At 41.2% G+C, this 25,136-nt stretch overlaps 2 protein-coding genes across 7 annotated transcripts in view; both read right to left on the bottom strand.

The window, feature by feature from the left end:
• Nucleotides 1-4,270: 4,270 nt before the first annotated feature.
• tlcd4a (TLC domain containing 4a) lies at nt 4,271-19,107 on the bottom strand. Its single transcript, XM_031849907.1, has 7 exons — nt 18,775-19,107; nt 16,195-16,364; nt 14,665-14,754; nt 12,945-13,003; nt 12,586-12,680; nt 7,388-7,461; nt 4,271-7,082 (listed from the first exon to the last, which is right to left on the bottom strand). The coding sequence occupies exons 2-7, from the start codon at nt 16,347-16,349 to the stop codon at nt 6,764-6,766; spliced, it is 792 nt and encodes a 263-aa protein (XP_031705767.1). The 5' UTR covers nt 16,350-16,364; nt 18,775-19,107; the 3' UTR covers nt 4,271-6,763.
• A 701-nt stretch (nt 19,108-19,808) lies between these two features.
• Nucleotides 19,809-25,136, bottom strand: part of phldb2b (pleckstrin homology-like domain, family B, member 2b) — a 38,970-nt gene continuing 33,642 nt past the window's right edge. For all 6 annotated transcript variants that reach the window (XM_031849898.1, XM_031849901.1, XM_031849900.1 and 3 more), the window contains 5 exons: nt 24,175-24,265; nt 23,818-23,964; nt 23,228-23,447; nt 22,934-23,019; nt 19,809-22,749 (listed from right to left, as the gene is read on the bottom strand). In XM_031849898.1, coding sequence (XP_031705758.1) covers nt 22,609-22,749; nt 22,934-23,019; nt 23,228-23,447; nt 23,818-23,964; nt 24,175-24,265 — 685 coding nt within the window. In that variant the 3' untranslated portion in view covers nt 19,809-22,608. The remainder of the gene's footprint in view (nt 22,750-22,933; nt 23,020-23,227; nt 23,448-23,817; nt 23,965-24,174; nt 24,266-25,136) is intronic.

The following is a 25,136-nucleotide window of genomic DNA, read 5'->3' as shown; positions in this document are numbered from 1 at the left end:
GTCAATGGAAACGTTCTGCTCTTATGCAGCTAGTCTTCTCAATTCCTGTCCTAGTAGTTTATAGAAAACGAAAGGTGAGGCTGCGAAGAAACAATAGTAAATCTGCAAACTTATCAAATTTAACATTCATTCCTCGTCAGCCTGTCCAAATAAATTGGGCAAATAAAGCTTTAATTAAACACATTAAACTTAGCTATATTAAATATCAGGTCTCTGTCAGGAAAAACATTTTTAATCAATGATTTTATTTTTAGGCACAAACTGGACTTTTTGTTTTTAACTGAAACTTAGATAACAGTGCCGCTGTTCTTATTGAATCAAAACCTCACAACTTCAGTTTCATGAGTGAAACAAGAGCATACAAGAAAGGAGGTGGAGTTGCTATTTTATCTAATGATCCTCTTCAATGCAAGCAGATGTCTTTTGGTTATTTTACTTCTTTTGAATATGTGGCTCTCAATTCCACTCAAGCTTTATTCCTAAATATGTACAGACCACCTAAATACTGTGCAACCTTCTTTGATGAGTTTACTGAACTGCTGTCTATAATCTGTATTGATTTTGACTGTGTTGTTATTGTTGGTGATTTTAATATGTTGATAATCCCCAGGACAGAGGGTCTATAGAACTATGCGGTGTCCTTGATAACTATGATCTGACTCAGCATGTGGCAGGACCCACCCACAACAGGGGTCACTCTCTGGACCTAATTATCACCAAAGGTGATGTCAGCTGTGACTGATGTTGCACTCTCTGATAATTTTTGTGTTTTCTTTGAGAGTGCAAATGTCCAAACTGAGGGTGTGACAAAGCGTCACATCTCTGAAAACACCAGTGAACTGTTTATTCAGAGGTTCCCCTCCACACCAGCCCTCTCTTGCTGAGCGCAGGTGGCGGAAAACAAATCTAGGTGTAGTTATGGATTCAGACCTCAACCTGAACAGACCAAGAAAGTGGATCACATCACTCCAGTTCTGAGGTATTTGCACTGGCTTCCTGTCCAACAAAGAATTTACTTTAAAATCCTGCTGTTGGTTTATAAAGCACTGAATGGTTTAGGGCCAAAATTCATTTCTGATCTGCTGCTACCTTATGAACCATCCCGACCCCTGAGATCGTCTGGGACCGGTCTACTTTCTGTTCCCAGAGTCAGAACTAAACATGGAGAAGCAGCGTTCAGTTTTTCTGCTCCACACATCTGGAACAAAGTCCCAGAAAGCTGCAGGTCTGCTGAGACCCTCAGCTCCTTTAAATCAAGACTGAAGACTTTTCTGTTTGCTGCTGCCTTTAAGTGAACCAGATTCAAGGATCAATTTCCTGCATTTCTGCATTTTCCTACTGTATTTTATTTCTTAAACTGCACTGCAACTTTTATTCTATTTTTTAGCTTTTTAATGTTTCAATCAATGTTCTTAATTGTTTTTAAATCTCCTTTTCTTTTGCCTTATGTTTTGAAGCTTTTAATGGTTTTATGAAGCACTTTGAATTGCCTTGTTGTTGAAATGTGCTATACAAATAAACTTGCCTTGCCTTTAAGAAGGTCCTTTCAGGTTATCCGCTATGGTTAGTTAATAATAATGCTTTACGGACTCACTGGAAAGGGTGTGGACCTTTGGTTTATATCTATCACTCCACAGGTAATTTCATTCTATGGCATTATTTTTCTTGGAAGGATGTGTACTGACTCCCAGATAGTGAAAGTCACAGTTAACTCCATCGGCTGGAGGGCTATGCAGGGTTATCCAGTACTTGATAATACCTGGAATGACATGCAGTTTATGATGGCAAACCAAGAACTGAAAGAGTAATAATAATAAATCATATCGGTACGTTAAAGTCCACATGCACATCACCTCCAAGGCAAATAGACGAATATCTTGTCTGTTTCACAGAATAACCAGCTGATGAGATTCTGTACCTAGCCCTGTTGTTAGGAACGATAATTAAGTGTGTTATCATAAAGTATAATTGGGAGGTTAAAAAAAAGACCTTTACTTATATTTTAAAGTTCAACCTTCAAACAGTAAAATAAGGTTTGGTGTTTGTGTGTATTCGAATGTTCGCTTGCGGAAGACGTTACTCACAGGTAGATATGAGCGCCTTGAGGATGTAAATGTGGTTCAACCAGAAACAACAAGTTCAATATTGGGGATTAAAGCAGAGCTAAAAAAAATAGTTTGAACTTTTTTTTTTTTTAAAGTTAAGAAATTGATATATGTGATATAAAATTATAGCATCATATAATACAACTCGTCAGTTTTGTTACATCTGACATATACAATCTTAACTTCTAAAAACAGTCTTCAACTTTATGGAAATGATGACGCCGTTAGCGTTGAGCAATGCTCCTTTTGCACATGCAGGAGCTACACAAAGGTGAAAGGTCAAGAGTGTGGCGGTGGCGGCATTATATACAGTCTATGATTGAGAGAAAAATGGGACGGGGCTGGTCAAAGGGGGTTCAATTACAGTAGAGAAACAATATTAAAATAAAAAGAACAAATCATTCCTTTCCTCTTTTGGACTGAACAAGTTCATAGTTTCAGAAGTTAACTACACGAAATTGGCAAAAAAGTAATTTAACTACTTGAATCATTGTGAATAGTTGAACTGCCAGAAAACGACTGCAAAATGTAGTTAAAGTACTAGTTTAACTAAAAGGCAGGCACGGTGGCCCAGCTATGTAAAGAAATCGCAGAGAAACTCGGATTACAACACAGACAGACGAACAGTAACTTCATTCTCAGGTAGACATTGCTCCACTATATCTTGACATAGCAAATAGTTGTTTGCTGCTCTATTAATGCTGTGAATGTCGAATAAACTCTAGAGAACCAATAATATATGATACAATTGTCATTAAATAGTATTCAAGTATCATGAATGCAACAATGTGATTTAAACAAATATACTTTGTTGCAAGCTAATAAACAGATTAGGAGCTTTAAGCAGAGATAAGAACTAGGCGCACTTAAGGTCTTATGGTTTGTTAGTGTACAAAACAACAAAAACAAGTTATGTATCTCATGACAATGCATTATAGACATTCACACATTAGTGATATGTGTCCTCAAAGACACTGAGGTTGCATCCAACTTCAGTGTCTATTTTTATTTGATTGGTTGTGATACTAGTGAATACTTTTTAACAGGTAAATAGCATCTTCACATGCTTGTAACGCTTGTAATCGCTGGTGTTTTGTCAATACACACCTCCTATTGTCATTTAGGCAAATGTGGTCACTCAGTTTCGAGGGAAGGTCATTCTATTGTTAAACACGAGCAAAGCTGAGAGGCAGAAGAGTCAAATTATACCACAACACTGCTAGACAGCACAAGTCTGTCACAAGAGTGGCTGCTTTGTAATATAACCACAATGGCCTTGCAAATGTTCTGCATGGAAGAGACTTAAGGAAAACAATAGAGGGAGAGAAGTGATACCTTTCTCCCTCTCAGTCGGAAGTTTAAGTGAACAGCAGACGAAGAGACACATTTGGATGGCACATTGATAGTACGGTGACTTTGTTTTATCCTTTTCATTGATGATGACTAGAAAAAACAACAGCCCCGCTGCAGGATACAGTGGCTGCAGATATCGCAGGGGGAGGCCAGAGAATTGAATTACATGGCAACACTGTCCTCTAGTGGCCCGTGTAAGACATTACCTGCTAAGGTCACGTATCACTGACCACTGGTGTCACTGGTGATTGTTACAATATTAAAACATGTTCTTGTTGATGATGTATATTGGTTTATTTTGACAAAAAATAAAATAAATGTTTTTCAGAACTTTGAACGCCTATGATGGGATGTGCCACTAATTAGGCTTTTACGTTAACAAGCCGCGACATGAAATCCATATCTGAGACATCAGACGCTCATTGATTGTGTTTTAAGCTGCCAAAGATGTTAGAACCCGAATGACACACACATCACATCCGTTAATTTGGTATTTATTGTAAAGAACAAATGAAAATGTAAATGACAAATATATTTTCTCTCCTCGCATACATTCATAGAATGCCACTTAACACTCCCACCTACTCACATCTCTCCCCATACAACATTCAGAACAGAAACACCAACACCAGCAGCACCATGCTCCGTATTATAGCATCTGCATTGTTTTTATGTCTACTTCTCTGGGATTCATAAATTAAAGACAATGGTACGCATACAATGCAAGATGCTCATAGGATTCAGGTTTATTTGCACTTCCCAGATTGTTATAGACGGTCCTGATTAGTATTCAAGTATTCCCTCAAGTATTCTGTGCTGGATATTATACTAAATATCTGCTTTATGACGTTTTCAACGCATCATCATCATCATCATCATCATCATCATCATCATCATCTGTGGATTACATTATGTGGCACAGTACAAGAATAATGTTTCAGTAAACATTATGTACATGTACAAAGAAAAAAAAGAGAACAAAAGGTTGTCTTGCAAATGTATATGCTATTTTGTTTACAGTGCAATCCCCATGCAATACAACATGCAGTTATAGAAGGTGCATGAAGAAGATGACCATACTGGCCATGCATGACCTGGCCTGGTTTCCATTTAACTCCAGTGAAATATGAACACATCCCGACTCTTTCCCCAAGATGTGAGACAGTGATGATCCACTCGAGTCCATCCTGTTCTAAACACACTGCCTGTACTCGAATGGCGTAAATGGACAAGAAGTGTTTCACACCGTTCCACCACGCCAAACGGCACCGAGCCTCATCCTCCTGTGACTAATAACAGCGCGCAGAGACGGGTACGTGCAGAGAATTGGTTGGCACTGTATTAAAAATGGTCATGGATGTGAAAAAAAACAAAAAAAACAAAAGCACTAAAACAACCAGCCTTAACAAATCTCTTGGTTTAACATTTGAAACAAAAGGCCAAACAATCACATTAGACAGCATTAGACGTGGAACACACTATTTTTTCTTTTTTTTTTGGGGATGTAATAAAGTATTCAGTGTGCAATCATGCGTTGTTTTAAAAAGGCAACAAAATCAAATGCTGAACATAGCAAGGCGTATTTTCAAAACTAGCAATCCCCCGTTTCTGTTTGACAAAACATTTTGAAGATAGCTTTTGATGTACAGCTACAGATACATTAAAGATACATTTACAATGAAAATTCAAGTACATGTTCCGTAAATCATCGATGAATTGCAACTTTTAAATAAAAACAAAGGATAGGCCTACAGTTGTCTTAAAACCCGATGAGGAGATTTGTTCCTGTGTTCAGTGTTGTATGATGATTGACAGCTTTGACAGTAGAATGATAACGTGAATCTTTCAGTTTCCATACATTCCTGTCCACCGGGGGGGGGGGGGGGGAAAGCACACAATCCTTGTATCAAACTGATGAATAAATATGGAAGTGCATATTATGTTTTAACAGCGGATTGGAAATCATGTGCAACATGAGGCAGACGCTTTATCCATCACAATGTTCTAAAACTGCAAAATACTTTTTTGACACGCCCAGAACCATTACCCTCTGAAACACTGATTATTGTCCTTGATTTGACATCAAACTTAAAATCTGCAAAAAAAAACTAATTTAGTCAAATGAATGTGTTGAACTCGTGTCCTGAGTTCAATTTGCTGGCTAAAATGTCCAATTCCTTGACGGTAAACACACACAGCAGCATGCAGCTTGTTGGCAAATGTTGCCCGGGGGGGGGGGGGGGGTAAATTTGAACAGCTTGTGCCTAAAAAGATATCAAAAATAGGCAGTGTGAATGTTATATAAACTTAAGGTCAACACCTGTTGCTAAAGGAGTGTCAGATTTCCCACTAAGCCTCTTAGCAAACAGAAGTCCTTCAAAGCAGCCGCTCTTTGTCTGTACTCTGTGTTTATCATTCTGTCTAAGACACTGATTCCGAATCAGCACTCCAGGACAGTTTCACCCTTTAGCATGCACCGCACAATGCGACACAAATGACAGCTCCCACAAAACCGTGTCAATAACTAATCTTTGTTAACAAAATGTCATTTTCTTTTCTTTTTTTTTTTTTTTTTACAGTGTGGAATTTCAGGTTGTATTAAGAAATATTATTAAGGACAACGAATGTTCTCGCATTGCTTCACGTCAGCGTACAAACACAGCATTGACATTCGGTTTCCCTTTTAGCATTTCTAGAGTATTCTGTACACCAGTTTCCTTTTCATTAAAAACAACATCTTCAACTGTTTGTATGGTTGAAAACTAATTTGCCTCGACCCCAGCAAGACAAAACAAATAGACAACATACAGTGTACCGGGGCCCTTTCAACCCTACATTGTATAAATTACACCATTCAAATGCAACCAAGACTCACGATGTCAGATTGCGGTGGTTGAGTTATTAACTGTGTAATCCTGGGATTGAAAATAACAATACTTTGAGAAAAAAAAATAAAAAATATATATATATATTTTGTTGAGCACAAAGTATGTAAAGAACGGTCAACTTTTTGACATTTTGTGGTTGGGCTAAGAGTCCCAGGACTCTTTTGTGTAATGGTAAATTGTTCAAGAGAACAATAATTGGCCGTGCACACGGTATTGCTGACAGTTCATGTCATGGCTTCGGGATGGCCAGTTCAATGGTCCATCTCAAGTGACTCAATTTCCCTCTTTACATTCGGTCCTGTGATATCACTCTTCCCAGGTGCGACAGGTAAGTGTCCGAGCTGCTGCTCCCCCGATGCGCTGAGAGTGACGTTGTGTCTCTGCTGTGGCTTTCTCACCACTGACACCCAGTGTCCTTTATTCCGTCTTCCCATTCTCCTGAGGCATGCTGGCTTTGCTCTGGCGTGCCGAACGCAGCACCTTGTAGCAGCCGCGGGCAATCTTGTGCATCCACATAATGTTCATGATGTCCAAGCAGATACTGGAGCAGATCCAGGCTACACGGCCACCCCAGGGCACCAGGTAGAAAGCGTCAGTGCCATAGACCCCATACATACGAATGTAGTAGACTGGCATGACGGCGATGCGGACCACGAAAAAGACTACTGCCATGGCAACGCCATTCACCATGTTGGGCCGGGAGGACTTGGGATAACCTAGTACCTCATAGAACCAGCTGAAACACAACACATGGTTAAGAAAAAAGTGTCTGGCAGGATATGTAAATGTTGAAGACAATCACAAGTAACTTGACACTTTACATAAAGAGTTAGGGGCCTGTTGTCTAAAGTATCTTCGGATTTCAATTGATCTAATCCGACCACAAAGAGACCAACCAAGAAGCAATGGATTACCTTCATGTCATTTAAATTCTTAACAATTAACACAAGTTCTGAAATTTAATCTCCAGAAAATGTAAATTGAGCTCCAAACCTGAATTTTAAGACCCAAAGCCCAGGTCGTTAGTAAACAGGTACCTACCGCTGGTTCACACAGGGTGTAGAAAACTCAGCAAGCAGACGGAAGTTAGCAAAATAAGGCAACATTCCTTCGCCCTGGAAGAACAAGGTAAGAACAGGAAGACAACGACACATGAAAGGGACAAAAACAAGACGAGTCATTTGAATTCAGCAGGCATGAAGCTGATGTACCGCCTGCTCCTCAGAGTAACTCGGTAATTAAGGTACGCTTCCAATCGTCAGACACAACCATATGATATTTCAAGACATATTTTTTTTGGTGTGGGGAACTCAAGATTAAAATTAGATGACGTCCTCCTAAATATAGACCTATTTGGCAGATCTAAGAAAAGAGCCTTCTCCTTCAGGGCACACAATTAGTCACCAGCTAAAATTAGACTGGTCTTTAATTTGACTTTCCTAATGATTCATTCCCCTCATGTATTGTGAGCAGAAACTAGTCCATACTATAAAAGGAGCAAAATAACAGATTAACTGTAATGCATTGTGGTCCAAGTCAGTTGTTCACACTAAGGGCTTGTTGACACAGTTGTCTTTAAATGAAAAGGGTTCATTCCCGAGGGAGCATGAATGTGCCGACCACATTCAATCAATTTGTTTGAGTATCAGATATCTTTGGAATGATGTTGACATTTTTTGCTTGAGAGTGGCAAAAAATTTGCTTGAGTTACTCAAAAATAGACATGGTTCATCCTCTTAGGAGTATGAACAATTGAAGGATTCATTCTATGGAGACCAAGAATACTCAGCGAATTCAATGGAAATTGAGCTTTTTCCGAGATATGTAAAAATAATATTGAAAAAAATCACAACAAATCACCCTCACGGAAACTTAAATATTACAGGGAAAATCCAACACATTGTATGTTGATGTCCAATCACTGTTGATTGTAAATGTCATTGAAGCAATTATTTCCAATTACTTGCATTGTCCGTGAGCTTCTGATGCCTAGAGGGTCCCTGTCAGAACATAATCCTCTTCCACAGCTAATGCTACCAGAACCTCTGCTGCAGTTCTCCAGGCACATACTCTGGGTAAACACAACTGTATATCCGAGTCAGCCAAAAACACTGTAAAATGTATCCACGTCCATAACGTGCCCTGCATTCATGTTTTGGGTTGCCATTTTTTCACTGTTGGAAATGTAGCTAGTTTGCAATACAAGCGAAGAAAACAAGGCAGTTCTGCTTTTGAGCGACAAAAGCGGAGAACAGAAATCCAGGCTGAAATAGCCGGTAGGTCTTCCTTTCCACTAACGGCGCCACTGTCGCGTCAAATGATGCCACTGAATGCAGAAGATAAAACACATTTTGCAACTGCAAACTCAAGTTTTCTCAGTCGATATAGCGCACACTGAGGAATGCGTTGCTTCAATCGAATACATGTACCATCGACACTAATTTGCACATCCACATGAAGTGGTGGTGAATTTTCCCTTTAAAGTCAAATTCAATGAAAACATAGGAACTCAAAGAGAACACTAGAGACATATTTACCAACCACCATTGGGCCTGTTTTTAGAGAGACAATAAATTGCTTTGCCTGAAAAAGCAAAATGTCAACATGCAATATTTAATGTCTTAAAACATACTGGGAAGACCACAATGCACTGCAGTTCATCTGAGGAACATCTCGACATTAAGAGGGTTTTCCAGCAAATATCAACACAGCACAGGCTTTGATACATATGATGTACAACCACACATACATTCAGCCAGCCACTATTTTAAAAAAGGAGCAACCAGAAGCCATGCAGAGTAAAAAAGCGATACGTTTAACTGCCAAACATGTCGTTGTTTAGAAGGTCAGGGCCTGAATTCCATGCTGTATGAGATCATCTTCAGCAGGTTTGAACCTGAACTCGAAATTGGATTATGAAGCTAACCACGGTTGCAATATTACAAAGGCACCAACTACAAACCGTGGTTTCTGACCTGGACAGAAGCCCGCTATGAAGCCCTTGAGTGATCCTACCATGAGAGAAGCTTAAAATCGATTGATTTCTGTTCCAATTGAACAATCTTCCGCTGCTGCTAAATAGAATGAAGATGATCTTACAACCGAGATGCTTTCAGGACTCCCCATCTTGAATAGTGTTGATTAAAATGGTGCCATTAGCCAGATATATTTGTGTACCGACTGAAAGACTGAATTATACTGCTGTGATCTACATCTTAACTGCAATTAAAATAGTTGGGATTTTGAATTTTTTGTGTCTAACTCCTGACCGTAAAAATTCAGCACATAAGTCAGACTCAAAATGAAGAGACAAATCACAGCATTCAATTTCACCGGAAGACCCACCAGGAACTTTAGGGTTATTTGGCTAGTGGCCAGGCTTTAACTGCATTTACAAGTAGACTTACCGTCAGGGCTGAAATAAAAGCTGGACATTAAAACATACTTACTATGTGACACAAACAGGGTAATCTGCATTGCAGTTTTTGTACCGTATGAGTTGAACCTTCCACCTAGCATGAGGAATACTAGTACCTCTAGGAACTGGTAAGTCCATACTGTGACTGGGCATCATATCTGCTCAGTGCAACACAACAGCAATATAGCAGACAAGACAGGAAAAGGACCAAGACCTGACCTGCTCTGGGTTTCTAAATGACACACAACCTTTTTGGTAGTTTTTTGCATGAACGGGGACGACACAGTCCGACTTGATGTTGGCAGTTTTTGCATGTAGGGTTTGAAGAGGGGCTATTTATGTTAAAGTCAGCGGAGGACGCAGAGAGAGAAAGACAGACAGATATTTTTAGAAGAAAAAAGAAAAAAGAAAAAGATGCAACCACAATGGGAAGCAAGTAAGAAGCAACATTTACAACACCGAGAAGAAAGCATGCATCTCATAGTTACGCAGCAGTTAATACATTATATTTCTGGTTAGGCTATGCTTGACTGTTAAAACACATATACAGATTATGCTATCGAAAAAAAATCAATTAGTGAACGATTAATCAATAATCAAAACATACCAACAAGCTTACGACATTAAGCTGATATGAAGTTTGCTTTCAATCTAAGTAAATTGAATTAGGCCTTAATTTGGCTGTGTGCCGCAGGGTTTAATATTCATATTTTGAGTTGGTAGAATTTATCGTGTATTTGACAAGAAAACGTCCACATAAAAACACCCAGCCCTTTAACTAATGAGACTTTGACAACATACGACACATTTGACTAAATACAAAACTAAATAAAATGAAAATGACATTAAGGGGTTTAATTTATTGGGGTTTTACCGCAAATTGAATATGGCTACAGTAATGTGGCTCACAATATGTTTTCTACCACCATTGACTAACGCGGAGCATTCATTCTGTTATCCCACATGAATTTCAAGATCCAGTCTAAGGAAACAGCCATGAGTGTCCAGTAACAGTATGGCCTACTTCGCTTCAGTCATCTAATTTATACATTGCTCCGTTTCTCCAAATGAAAGGCTGGATTTACAGTCTGTTATGAATCAGATATTTATTCCAACGATGTAACACTGTTTTAATGTAATTATTGTTTTGACGCAGGAAGGTGGAAGAGTGATATTCCTCATTATCAATGCAATGAAGACAGACACTAATATGATATATGTGTCACATTAAAGAAGAAAATCAAATCTGTAAATCCACCCAGCGACTTGAGTGTAGTTAGGGGTAGAATGTAAATCTTGACTGCGAGGTTTACACCAAACATGTGGTTGAAACCAAACGTCCATAGTGTTTTACTGCTTTTTAGCAACATAAAAAAAGGTTAAATCCAAGAATAGTTAAAGTATGGGGACTCAGGCAGAGCAATGCACACTTAGTGTCCTTTTGCATTCTCCTCAAAATACAGAGCACGTATTCAAGGGGAACACACCGAGTTGCTTAACTAAAATAAACTGGGTATAAAAGGAAACTTTTAATAGCATTAACAACAGTAATTCTGTAAGCTCAGAGTACACCTGATAGAATACATTCAGCATGATATGGCTATCTGGTGATGCGCTATCATCTCGGGGTCATGTGGATGACGTTATTTGAGTGGCTTTGTCAGTTTTTCCCTCATCGGGGGGGAAATCTCAGGAGGAGTGTAAGGAAGAGAAAGAAGAGGCAGAACTGGCACAACAACAGACAGGCGGGCAGGTAATGTAGATAGGCAGGGAAGTAATTAAGAAAGTTATATACTGTTTGCTATAGCATGCACAGTGACAAGAGAAGGAACCCCGCCTGTGTAGAATGCTTCAGAGCTGCAAGCATGCACACGGTGGTTACAGTTTAGCATATAGCTAAGCTTGACTTGCGCCGGATTCATACAACATTTAAAGGGGGGTCAGTAAAACAAACAGAAAGCACAGAAATTGTAAGGGCAAGGTGAGGGGGGAGGGGTCATCAGCCAGTACCATCATTGAGCATTCCATGCAAAAAATACCATAGTCATTCATTTCCATAATATTTATCAACAGATCCTGGCGACCTAGAGGGTTTCAGATCGAACCAAGAGTGAACAGCACTGCCCGTAAATGCTGAGTACACTAAACCGTCTCCATATCTGGATTAGAGCCAACTGCACACCATAACCATGTACCTCAGAGGACTTGTGACATCATCATCATCAGGTCAATTACCTGTCAATAACCACGGCTGATTTCGTAATAATGATAGAGAGCGACACCATCATGTATTTTTGACAAGATTGCTTTTTACAGTGCAGCTTTAACGATCGCTAAACCGGAGTGAAATGTCAAACTAACCCTGAAACCTACAGTCATGTTATTCCTGCAATCCTCACATCATTTAAACTTGCCGTTTCTGGGCGGGTTAAAGAATACAACCGCTCAGCACTTGCACAAAACTGTGCAGGGAAACAGTTCTGGAGAGACTGTAACTCACTGACTAGTGCATTACTGAAGCACTTTATTACACTTCCACTGGGAGAGATGAAGCCAATGAGGTGGACTTCGAACATCCGTATGGATTCCTTATCTGATGTGACTGTACAGTTTAGGGTACGTCACTTGTCGCACTTACTGTACTTGCCTTGTGCATATTCAACCAAACTATATGAGCTGCATGGAGACAGTCGGGGACACTTGCTGAATGGTGGCTAAGTTAGGTAAAAGGCCCAGCTTGACAGGACACAGCTGTTCACCCTTTGGTTGTCTCCTTCCCATCTTGCCTGCACGTTCTGCTATTGGACAATAGGGCACTCACCAGTACATAGTAGTAAGCATACAACGCTGCCAGATGGTGAACTACAAAAAATTTGTCGCCTATCGCCTTCCAATAGTAAAATATCAGCAGCAGATCTGGAACACAGAAGCACAGGGGAGAGAGAGAGAGATAACATGTCATGGGTGAAATCAAAACATTTGAAGTACATACAACTGAACAAGACCACACTGAAAAATTGTCTATTTTATTTCTGACCCGCAGCTGACACACACTCTAGGGCCAAAACTCAAGTGAGTTCTCCAAGCATGAAGTTATCACATCTTATTATAAATTACGTGCATGTTCTTCTGGTCTCATTTTCACAACCATTACCTGGGTAAACTGTACGTTTCTCTTACCAGATATGAGGTAGCCTGTTGTGATGCCAACATTAGTCTTCACCAATGTAGGGTCTCCCCTATTGAACAAAAACACATTTGGTTTTACAGGGAGTCTCCGTATGCACACTGCCATTCAAAGGTTTAGAATCCCCGGCCACAAAAGTTTGATTGGTTATTTGTCAGAAGGCTAGAAGTGCTTTTAGGATGTAGAAAGTCGTCTTTACAAATAGATGTTATTTTGTATGAAGGGTTTCCTGAAAAAGTTATGTTTTGTACATGGAGATCTAAACGCTGTGCAATGATCTAACCATACTGACAATTAAATAAGAGTAGGGGTGGGCGGTGTACCGGTTTCATCCTCGTCACCATCGTCACGTTCGGCCACAACATGGATTTAAAAATACCGTCTCTTCGCGGTTTTAGCATACACACAGGGACGAGGGAGATGCAACACCCGATGAATACGCCTGTTCCCCTTCATCGATTCAAACATAACAATAAAAATAGAAGTTAGCAATAGTCAGCTGAACATACTGTGGACTTGCAAAGCACAGATTAAACCTATTCAACCGAACCAATGAGTGGACTGCAGAGAGCCCAAAGGAAAACGACTCTCCAAAATATCTCGGGCACAATTGTGGTTCAATAATGATCGAAGGTCACTATTCTTTTTTTTTTTTTATTATTAAAATATTCTTTTTTTGAGGCCAAAATGATTTCAAGTATAAATAATACATTTGGTTTCTGTATTATACCGTTTCTAGCTCTGTTAAAACAGCTAATATTGATGGAAAGAAGAAAAGCATCAATATAACCGGTGAATCCATACTTTTGAAATGCAGTGTAGGTGTTTCAAATGTCTCGACTTTGAAGTATCAAAAAAGAAATCGAGTTACACGGCACCTGAATGAGGAAACAACTTCCAAACTTGCAGGGGATTTTCCATTTCCATCAATCAGAGGTGGATATCATCACTAAGCCCTACCCCCTTGGTGAATGTCGCTATGCCTGTCGAGCTTTCCATGCTAGTACAGCACATAACAGTTCACATTAAGGGTGGAAGATTTACGGCTGGGAATTCCTGGTTATCTTTGAAACAATGGGTGTTTGATTTCACACACAAGCAGGTTTCTCATTTCCAGATTTGATCAGCTCTAGCCAGCACTAACTCCTTGAGCTGGCTGAAAACACCGTCTCCTGTTGACTTTATGACGATTCCAGAAAACGCGTTTTAAAAACGACAACCATATAAAAAGATCTTAAACATGAACTTGACCACTATATGTATGATATATTGCTAAGAGACTAAAGCTAAAGCGCAGGATAGCTCTTCAGCTCTAGAGTCGTAGTTCAGTTGGCGAACTAGAAATGTAATAAAATTGTTATTTCAAACATAACACATTTACATTTGGGCTTTCGTGTTCATATTTCTAAACAATACGGCTGGACTTTACAATAGAACAAACACGGGGTTTGAGAAATGTAACTATCTTTGGTGATGGGCTTGGCTCCAGGTCTTGGAGTGCTAATGTTATCCTCAACTCTGATACAGGCGAGTCTTGGCTCCATCACATAAGCTCTCAAAGCACACATAATAATGAAGTTAGCTATATGCTAACATTACCTCTTGATCTGTTGGAAAAAACTCACACAGCACACGACTAAAAGACAAAAAAAAAAAAAAAAAACTATGGAAAGTAAAAGGTTAAAAACATGCAATTCGCAGCCGAACTCTCACCAGACTGGGTCTTCATTGACAGCATCATCAAAGAACAAGATGTAGAGACAGAAGATTCCCACCAATAGTGCGTGAAACGTTGACACCGTCCTGAAATGAAAAGCAAAACACACACACACGTGATGATTTTCTCCTGTCTGACAGGAGCAGTACTGACACACGTCAGAGATTGTGTGCTCAATAAGCTTGCCAAAGGAATACTCAGTATCTATCTCAATTCATGCGGCTCGTGTGGTTTTAGACTACAGTGAATCAACTGATTGCCTGTCACGGCTGCACACAGATTCCGACCAATTAAGACTAAGAGATTAAACACTGCTGAAGGGTCAGGAGGAGCGGCACACAGTCCCAGTCAGTCACTGAGGGAGTGAGACACAATGACAGCCACACTGCATATAAGACTGTTTCAACAGAATCTGTAAAGTCACGCGGGCCTCAGAAAAGGCTCCCCACAGCCCGGGTCCAGCTCCACTAATCCTTCACTTTCATTTGCTCATAAACCATGTGACCATTTCAATTTCACAAGTGCTCTCGTTAGCAATAAACTTAATATGAGAGACAAAAAAAACAAAAACGAGTGATTCATGCACGTTGGAGTCGGACCAGGCTGGATCCTTTCAAACGCTCTTCGCCCGCTGGACATCTTTCAATCTACAGTACGGCTTTCACTGTACTCATAGCGCTCAAAGGTCACAGCCTGTCCGTCTGTCTCACTCAAGACACAAAACACTCCATCTTTTTGCTCCGGTCTATTTGTTCTAACCAGTATCTGCAATGTTCCCACAACAAGTTAGCAGAAAAAACATCAATACCACAACAGATGACACTTTTTGTTCATATCAAATTGTTCATCAGTCTGAACACTGTGTCCTTGAAGCATTCCTACTTGTCCGTCCATTTTGACTGACAAACTGTGAGGATAAAAAGGTATATTATTGCTTCAGTAAAATACCACGCCCATGCTGTTCTTTTTTTTTTTTTTTTTGCGGGGAGTTGACGATCATTTTTGCTTTACGGAGGAGCTGCTTGATCTTAGGAGAATGGGACAAGCTGTGTGGAGTTATAACAGATAGGGCTCCAGCTATGAAAGGCGAGCGCAAGAGAGCGGAGGTGAGGCTGTTAAAATGCACTGCATCATCCAGCAAGAATCCCTCTGTGCCAAGACAGTCCAGCTGGGCGATGTGACGAACACGGTTGTGAACACTCAACGTAATTCGAGCACGAGGGCACAACTACGCAACTTCAATGTTGCGCACTTCCCCACGCAGTCCGAAGTCAAATGTGCTTTTCCGAAGGCCAACCTTTCTGCTAAATAAGGGGAATGTCCGTGATAACGTCTCTCATGACAGAACTCAGTCAGCTCTTTCAGTATTTTTCTCTCATTGAGAAAGACATCGAGCCGTTCTCAACTCCCTTCTTCTTGAATGATGAGTTATATCCGACCTCTACTGAGAGCGGTGTTGCGCTCTCTGCTGCATGCCACACGTAAATATTCGGACCCATCGTGACCATAATTATGTGTCGCGTCACCTTGAGTTCCATTCCACCTTCTGCTTGTCACTGAGGCCGAGGAAGCTGGGGCTGATGCGCGTGGACGTCCACGGGCTGACTTTGTGGAAGAGCCACTGGAAGGTGAAGAAACTGGTCACCGAGATGGTGAGAATAAGCTGGTTGAATGGATCCATGGCCACCCAACCTGACTGTGGGAGGATGGAGGGAAAGAAGGTAAAAGGTTAGAAATGCTCAGTTGTGTCATCACTATGTTGTGAAACCTTAAAACTTAACCAGAAAAAGGTGGATTAGACATCACTGGAAACGGGGGGGGGGGGGGGGGGGGGGGTGTTCTTTTTTTTTGACAATAACAGGTCATCAACTCTGATCCATCAGCTTCTTTACATATTTAAAGCCTCGACCAAAAAACTGGCTGAAACAAACGTATTAAGATCCTTGTGGTTTCAGCGCACACATAGCTTCTAAAACCACACACACACACACACACACCTCCCTTCCCAGGAAGCTGTGCAACAAAAATGGGCATGCTCATCTACTGCATCTACTACCCAGTAAAATTCCAAATAACTGAATTCTTTGAACCCGCCCTGGACTTCGCTTTGTTTGCTTTTAATACACACACACCCAAGTACCAGTGACAGGTATATGTGCAACGCAGCTGCATGCAGAGTTTACCTAAATAGCCCTACTCCCGTTATATCGGTCCATGAGATTTAACAATGCACATTATGGCTGGACTGATTTCAACAAAATGAAGTGTCAGAGCAAATACTACGATACCAATATAACTTTCGATATGCAACATTAAAGAGACATATCGGCACAGCTCTACTTTTTCTATTTTAGGGGGTTAATGGGAGGCTGGTTTCTCAGCTTTGCCGTTAGAGCATCGGAAATGGAAACAGGTCAGCCGTGTGTTGGAAAATGTGAGTGGAGCATGGGCACATGGTATAAAGGGAGATCAGCATGGGATGGTTCAATAAAATCCATTTCATATTGATAGATACTTCAATTCAAAATCTAGGCCTCGAAGTAGCGTGATGTGTAGTAGAACGAACGCCACGTACAAATCTATTTCATCCTATCTATATATGGAACAAAGTAAATGTATGTCAGTGACTGAGGTCCAGACCACTGAACTGTTTCATAAGTGTTGCCTGGGGGGCCATTTGCATACAGACTGATTTGACTGTTGCCAGCTCTTGGCGAGACGCCAAGTCAGTAAACTTTACAGACATATTTACGTCTCCCAATAAAAGCAACAGAGCGTCTCCCAGCACAGTCGCACTGATCAGCACACATCTCCGTCCCTGGAGCTCTGGCCTTGGTGACTATATACCTCGCCTTTTGTTCCTGCATTACGCCTTAAGAAATGCTCGAGGACAAAAACGGTGTACCTCACTGGCTCACTTTAGCCAAGAAAAAGTCACCAGTGACCTGAGCTGCCAATTCCACAGAGCCCACTCCTTTAGCATGGAATGTGTGGACCTTTAACGTATGGACCTTCACAAGTATGGACCTTGAAAAGGTCCACAGTGTGATTTTAACTGAGGGGATAAATAGATATATCGGATTGTTTTGTGTACACAAATGTTTGAGTTCTGCGCGTTCCCATGTGGGTTGCCATGGGCAAATGGTTACAAAGGTCAACTTGAATACAGGAAAAATAAAATAGCTGAAGCATCATGGTGAACAGAGCACCACTACAAACGAAAGAAACCTGACTTAACATTTGGGTATATTTGTCGAGTGCGTTTCATAAGCGAAGACTTACACATTTGAAATCCCTGACAATAAACTGTGATTTAGGTGAGGTTGCAATGAGCTGATGACACGCTAGGTTGTTTTTTTTTTATTATTGCCCGTGATTCAATAAACCAGTGATGATAAATAAACAAAAAGGGGGGAGGGGCAGAAACTATAACCTCCAATCAGGACTCATGCAACGCATCACAACAGACAATTATTTTGAAAAACACCCAACATTATTCCGTTTGCCCTCAGAGCACACCGTTAGTCATTAAGGCACAGAGCAGACGTGCTTTTCTGAAAATGTGTTGTGTACTATAACACGGCGGAGGTTATGACTTTAGAGGATTCACCTTCAAACTGAGAAGAGTTATTGTCAACCATTACGATGGAGCAGGGCATGTTTGGGGACGGTAGACCTACAAACTGACGTCCTTATTTTCACTTTAGAGTTCCCCAACAGGTTTTGCTTGAAAGGTTGTTTTGGCACGCTCCATATATGTCCTTAAAGATCCACGTAAGGTGAATATGCGCTTGCGTACGACGGGGTGGACTCTTTTTTTTTTTTTTTTTAAAGAGGAAACTATATCCCCCACGAAAATAACTTCGCTTTGTGCATCACGTTGCATTTCGGAGATGCTTGAGCAAAACGCACGATCAAGTACCCACGGTGGTATTCTGGTTCTCTTAAAGCGACGGATATTATGGCACGCTACGCCGCATTGGCCGGACCAGCTGCTGTTGCTGGGAAATGTGTTGAAGGGAAGAAAAAACAACAACAACACCGGCCCCGGTCGTGTGTCTTGCGTACCAACAACAGATAATGTGCAAAATATGAGACGGGCCTACCTTATGACGTTCATTAAGATGATCTGCAGCCGCTCTCTCTCAACTGGTTATGGTGTCCAGGGTCGTTTGCGAAACCGTGTATGTTGAGTCAAAGCAACAGCCATGTCGAGTCAGATTTCTTGGATAAACAACACGAGCCCGGCTCCCGCTCCGCGCACACGCTAACGACGACTCGTGGGGGACGCGGCGGGGCCGGAGCTCCGTGTCTGCGGCAGCTTCGCGGTGTTTACCGAGAAGCCCATCCAACACGAAACGTGCATAATTGCAGAGGTGCAGCTCGACGCTCGATTACAGGGACGATGGAAGGTGTTTGTGTGTAAGAGGCAGCCCTCTCTCTCTCTCTCTCTCTCCCTCTCTCTCTCCCCCCCCTATAGGGCTCGAACTACAGCTAAAATTCTTAAAGACACACTCCCGTGCACACTGACATAGCGGTCCGCTCAGGAACACACTCACTGTGTCTATTTATAGCCAAGGCTTGTTGAACTGATCCGGGGTCCATCAGCGAACTGCAGGCATGGCGCACCGGTCCTGGTATCCGGGGCCCTTCACTGACGCCGCTCAGTCTTTTTGCATTCCTCTTGTTTTGTTATATTTGTCTGTCACATGGCCTAACGAGTGACCCAGATGGCTACTGTGTGAGAATTGATGAGACAGAATCAGAGTTTCAACTCCCAGTGTCTTCCCCTGTCCCTTCTCAGATGTCAGCCGCAGAGCAGAGTGCACCCATAGCCTATACACATTGCCAGAGGGCAGGTGACATATTGAATGACCAGTGGCAGCCATTTAAAATATCTATAAATCAAATGAGCAAGGCCGGGGTATTTACAGCATGGAGATATGCCTTGATCGCTGTACAAGAAGCGCCAGCTATTACCTTCATATCTGTGTCCTCAACCTCCCTGCTGCTGGAAAACATTAACTCTTGACATCCAAGCGAACACGAGGAGATAATGCTTCAAGTTAAACAGTGACAGTAAGCATCTGCTGGGCTTCGTGTAAAGACGGCACACATAGTATTGGTTTGTTTGTAACATGCAGGTCTGTCAGGTCTTTCAGCTGTGATGAGCACATTTCAGGGTCAAACACGGGCTCAATATCAATTGTGAGTCATTGCCAAGGGCAATGCCCTCGCCGTTGAGGTGGAATTCTAATCAATATCCCAAAATGGCTGCTTTCTGAGAATGAATTTCTGAAGCTGTGTTTCAGTCAGGCAAGAACTGGATGAACTGGATTGGATGAACTACTCACAGTAAAGGACCACGCCCTGACCTTTGGAGGAATCAAAGGCTAACACACAGTTCAGCATGCCAGAGAATGGTGCCGTCTATTGATCTGAAGCATCATCTCAGAGACTTTCCCAGGACATCCTGATCAACTCGGTGGTTGATGTGGACAATGTGTTGAGCTTCCTCTCGTCTTTACTAGGCCAATTTGTCCAATCTGAAACTACAGGGCCAGTTCCGGTAAACATTTGAATTAAATTGCATTGTGGTCTATAGGGTGGACATTTGAATTGGGTCGCTTACACATGGACGAGAAGCTTGCGATCGTGACAATCTTGGTTGATAAATAGCACTACAGCTGAGTGGAAAAATATGCATTTTTGATTCGGGGTGAACTGCCCCTTTAAAATGCAACACGCACCTCACATGGAGGTTTGTGGTTCGACCATGCAAGGTGCCACCTGCCCATCAGGATTCTAACTAACCATTCATAGGAGGATGGAAGGACGACTCTGCTCCACCACTGAGCCACAGTCGCCCCAGTTGTCAAAGCCATATTTTCATCCCTGCAAAAAAGTGTCCTTGTAGTTTATTTCGGGGACACACTGGGCATAACTTCTTAAAAATCATTAAAAAAGGTAAAATATATAATTTTTATTATTCATATGGAAATAAAAAAAATTAAGAAACATGCATTGGTATAAATACAGTAGGATCAACATACAAATTACTTGTACAAAAAACCCAAAAAGCAGCTCATGGAAGCTTCCACTGTAACAGTTCCTCTAGTTGGTGGAGAACAACCATGTGCTTGTCATGTGAAAACATATTTGATCGTATTGTACTGAACAAAGAGAAGTCAAAGCAAAGTAACCACATATACATTAAACCACATGAACATGTACTTTGGTCGATAAACAAAAAGCTATGCCAAGAGGCAAGATGATAAATGCATCCATCAGTGGACTGAGTCATTCAGACGGAGTATGGAGTATGCTGTGAAATGTAAAAGCAGCTTTGGTGATCAATGTGGAATAGTCACTTTAACTAAAACCATTGAATTAGTGGTAATAAAAGCAAAGCAATGAAAGCTAGTGGACCATAGCAGCACGATGATCAGTCAGTTTGGGTGACTAAACGCCTCGTAAGTGTGTGTACCATGGATTCTTTCTTCCCGACCACCTACGTGCTTCCACATCGGTATATTTTCCTCACCGGAGACAGTTCGACGTTGTATATATAGATACATGTAGCTTTTAAAAATATAGATAATACGCATGTCAAAAATACTGTCGCATAAAAAAAAGCCACAAACTTTTTTGAGAAGTTCTGAGTTGATAATGGATCAAGTCCTCACTATCGTCATCCAACTACAACCTAGAAGCAAAATGTACAATTACCACAATGTTGTGCCTCAATAACAGTCATTATTCTTCATGCTCATTTAACCAACTCCTTACATCAGAAAACAACAAGCTTGATCCTCACCATGTTTCCATAGAGCTTCATTGCTGAGCCTGTGGTGACACTATTCTAAACCCCGGCACAGCAATCCATTCAAAAAACAAAAGACTGACAATCACCATTGAGTGCATAGTTACATTCCAATTGAAATATTTGATGTGATGGTGCGGCTTGGATTATTAGTGTTATACACCATGTAAGTAATAGCACCGTGGCGCTACATTAGAAGCTGGCAGTAAATAGATGTGCACGCAAAACAGGCACTTCTAAGCACACGCGTGTGTATAAATTCACATAATGGTCATGTGATGCACACAGTTAAGACCTGAGAATGCCACAGTAAAGATGCATGAAATTAGATGGAAAAACGTTGAAAATTTAAATACATTTCCTCAACTTTTACTAAATGAATAATGCATTATTTATTCTGTACACAGAAAAATTGTTTAAAATGATCAGAACACACTTCAAACCCATCTCAAAATAGATTACAAGCTCTTCCGTGACGTGTTCAAATTGTTCAGGCTTTGTATGGCACTCAGCGTTTCCTAACACAACTACTGTTATGTATTCCTAGTTGATGTTGATAATGACATACCATAGAGCTCAAACTGGCTGACTCAGCATCACTGTATCCAATAGTATCTCCACATTAAAAATCTTTTTGTAAAAAGCTTCATCTAGCTAAAAAGGGAGCTGCTGAGTCACAGTCTGCTCTTCTCTGAAGAAAAAGGGTTGTAAAAAGCTCATATCAAATATATATTCAACGTATATGTCCTTTACACTTAGGCGACACCTTGAGGTACACCTGAACTCACTCCAAGGCACATCGGTGCACCAGAGCACGTTTTAGATCTCTTGAAGCTTAGAACGTATCTGGGATTGCATAAGAATTGTTCAAATTATTATCTTGTATCTGCCCACAATTTCACATGAATGCTCCAGATATTATTACAAACTCTGCCCATCTTGCAAATGAGGCGGATAAAACGCAGCAAAAATGATCTTGAGTAACTCGGGGGCTGCTGTCTCTACACAACAGAAACCGTGTTCACTCTTCAACAAAGATGAGAATAACGTCCATCCGAAAATTAAAACAGGGAATAGAAAACTTAGTCACAGCCCATTGGCCTGTCCCGCTCCTTCACTACACCATGAACTGGGTGTAACCCTCAGCGCCGGTGACGATCACATCCATCCAGATCCTCATGGCCTCCGGAGAGGGAGCCACCATGTAGTAGACTCTGTCATGAGTCTTCACACTGAAGGTCAGGGAGGGATTTGGGCTCTGAAGGGGAGGAGGCAACGAGAACAGTGGGAGGGAAAATGAGACAGGGAATGATGAATGGTGAGTGGGAGACAGGAAGAGGGAGACAGAATTTTACACGTGAATTAGAAGATACTAAATCACACTTTTCAGGACGGAAGTAATTTGCATGCATCGCTTTTGTAGCAAAAATATCTACACATACCTTATGTGCATTCTTCAAGTGGTCGTAATACACTTCTTCAATAGCTTGGAAGTAGATGACTCCTTTAAGCTTGGCTTCATGCTTGTCTGCAGAAGACAAAATGTGTGTAAATGTCTATTTTTCAAATGCATGTAAAATATAGGAAATACAAACTGTTAAATGCATTTAAATATATCTGTAAAATACCTGTGTGTGCATGTGTGTGTGTGTGGGCCTCTATCCATGTGGATGCTCTGTACACATTTGCATTTTCATGTGGTAGTCTGTGTGTGTGCACCTTGTGACCTACAGTACCTGAGTAGTAGGAGAGCGTGCGTCGGTTGCGGTCAAAGACGAACCAGCGCTTCTTCCAGGTTTTGATTTTGCCTCCCATTTTGATCAAGTAGCCCCGGCACGTCTTTTCAGAGATGGATAAGTGGAAGCATGTGTCGGTGCTGTGGCCCGCCGACTCAATGTGAGCTCGCAGGTCAAAGTCGTCCTTTCGCACCGGCAGGTACCGTGTTAGCGGCCGGGACTGGAGAGAAAAAGAGTGAGCGGGGTTCATTGGAAAAGGAGAGGGAATTAGTGTATTTGGAGCTGCTTTTGTGTTTAGATGTAATTCATATGAATCATGCAGATGTAAATCATATGTTAGATGGATTAAATATTCTTTCTTCTGCTGCCACAGTTCATGGTCCAGGCGAAAGAAAAAAAAAAAAAAAGATGATGGATGAGGCTTATGCTAAGAACTGTCAGCAAGTTCAAAGGGAGCGTTTGGGTAAAATTACAGCCTGACAAATCTTTTTTTGCATGCTGTGCCAAAGAATAATCACATGTTAAGTAACATTTTCCAATGACAAATGAACACAAATCTTTTAGGCAGCGGTTTCGTTTCTCTTCCGTACCTGTGCCCTCTGTTTTTCTCTCAGTTTCACCTCCCGGTCGATGAGTTTCTGGCGTCTGCTGGTCTCCTCCTGTAGTCGTTTCTCCAGGTCCTCCCGTCTTTTCCTCTCCTCATCCAGCGCCTGCTTTCGCACTTCCATCTCTTGCTCCTGAGGAACAATGGAAATTGTTCACAGAATAAATGTCAAATGATGTCATTTCTGAAGAATTGTCAAGTGAACGTACTGCCACTGTGTCTTTATGTTTGGGGATTTATCACAAAGCCAAATAAAGGGACAACATCTGTGCTTATATACACATGGCCTGTCTCTACCAATAAGAAAACAGAAAAACAAAGGATGGTTTTGTCTCATAGTGACCTTGTATTCTATTAGGCGGCTCTTCTCTGCCTGGGCTTCTCTCAGCAGACGCTCCATCTCCTCTAGCTTAGCCATATTTGAAGTACTGGCACTGCAGCAAACAAGCACATACAGCAAACATCAGAAATACTTGTTTTCATCACAAACAGTCAAGGAGAACTGTGAGCACAGGCTGCTCAAAAGGCCGTGTTCTTTCCCCTGCTGTGCCATCCTCACCCTTTACCAACAAAGTTATGATCAATGAGAAACATTTCTAGATTTGTTATGCATGCTGATAAACAGAATTAGAATTGGGGCCAGCTTCCTATCTGGCCCTTCAAACATGTTGTCGCATGAGCCAGCTAGAAATCAACGTGGCCAACTAGTGTACAAAACTATTGTTGCGTCTTTTAACTTTTCACCGTCCTGCTTGGTAAGGACACCTAAACTGTAGATCTAAGAATAAACTCCCTAGGAGTGTGTCAGTGGCATGCAAAATAGTTGGGAAACCCCAAAAGGGGGATGACGAAGGATGAGGAAGAATCTCCTGGCAGAGTCCACCCTCTCTACAGCCAGTTTGAGCTCTGGAAAGCACTATAGAGCGGCTGTACTCAATCACTGGGCCGGGGCCCAATGGTGGGCCTCAGAGCTCCATCTAGTGGGCTGCAGAGGAACTGCAATATGGTTAGATTGAATTAAATTTGAAACGAAAAAGCGATGTGGGAGACAATCCTGCGTCAGTAAATAATAATAATGTTGAGGAAATAAGACATGTGCATACATTACATTATCATTCATGATGACAGGCAGTGATGAAAGTGGCATAACACACATTTACAGCTCAGTTTATTGGTTTCACCTTTTTTGTCATGTTGTGTGTTTACTCTCGTTTATTTGGGAAGGTGGTCCTCAGTACTTTTTTAACAATCAGAAGTCTGCCCTAAGTTACAAAAAGGTGTCAATCTTTAAAGTATAAAATGCAA

This window comes from Anarrhichthys ocellatus, unplaced genomic scaffold, assembly GCF_004355925.1.
Source record: "Anarrhichthys ocellatus isolate YVR2014 unplaced genomic scaffold, GSC_Weel_1.0 scaffold10, whole genome shotgun sequence".
Lineage (NCBI taxonomy): Eukaryota > Metazoa > Chordata > Actinopteri > Perciformes > Anarhichadidae > Anarrhichthys > Anarrhichthys ocellatus.
This window is presented reverse-complemented; position numbering and strand designations above follow the sequence as displayed.

Bases quoted from the DNA above. Each gene is read 5' to 3' on its own strand.
- tlcd4a (XM_031849907.1), bottom strand. From the start codon at position 16,349: ATGGATCCATTCAACCAGCTTATTCTCACCATCTCGGTGACCAGTTTC. The intron at 13,004-14,664 runs GTGAGAGTTCGG...TTTGTTCAATAG, and splicing joins GTCAATGAAGACCCAGTCTG to GGGAGACCCTACATTGGTGA. The intron at 12,681-12,944 runs GTAAGAGAAACG...TCTGTGTTCCAG, and splicing joins AACAGGCTACCTCATATCTG to ATCTGCTGCTGATATTTTAC.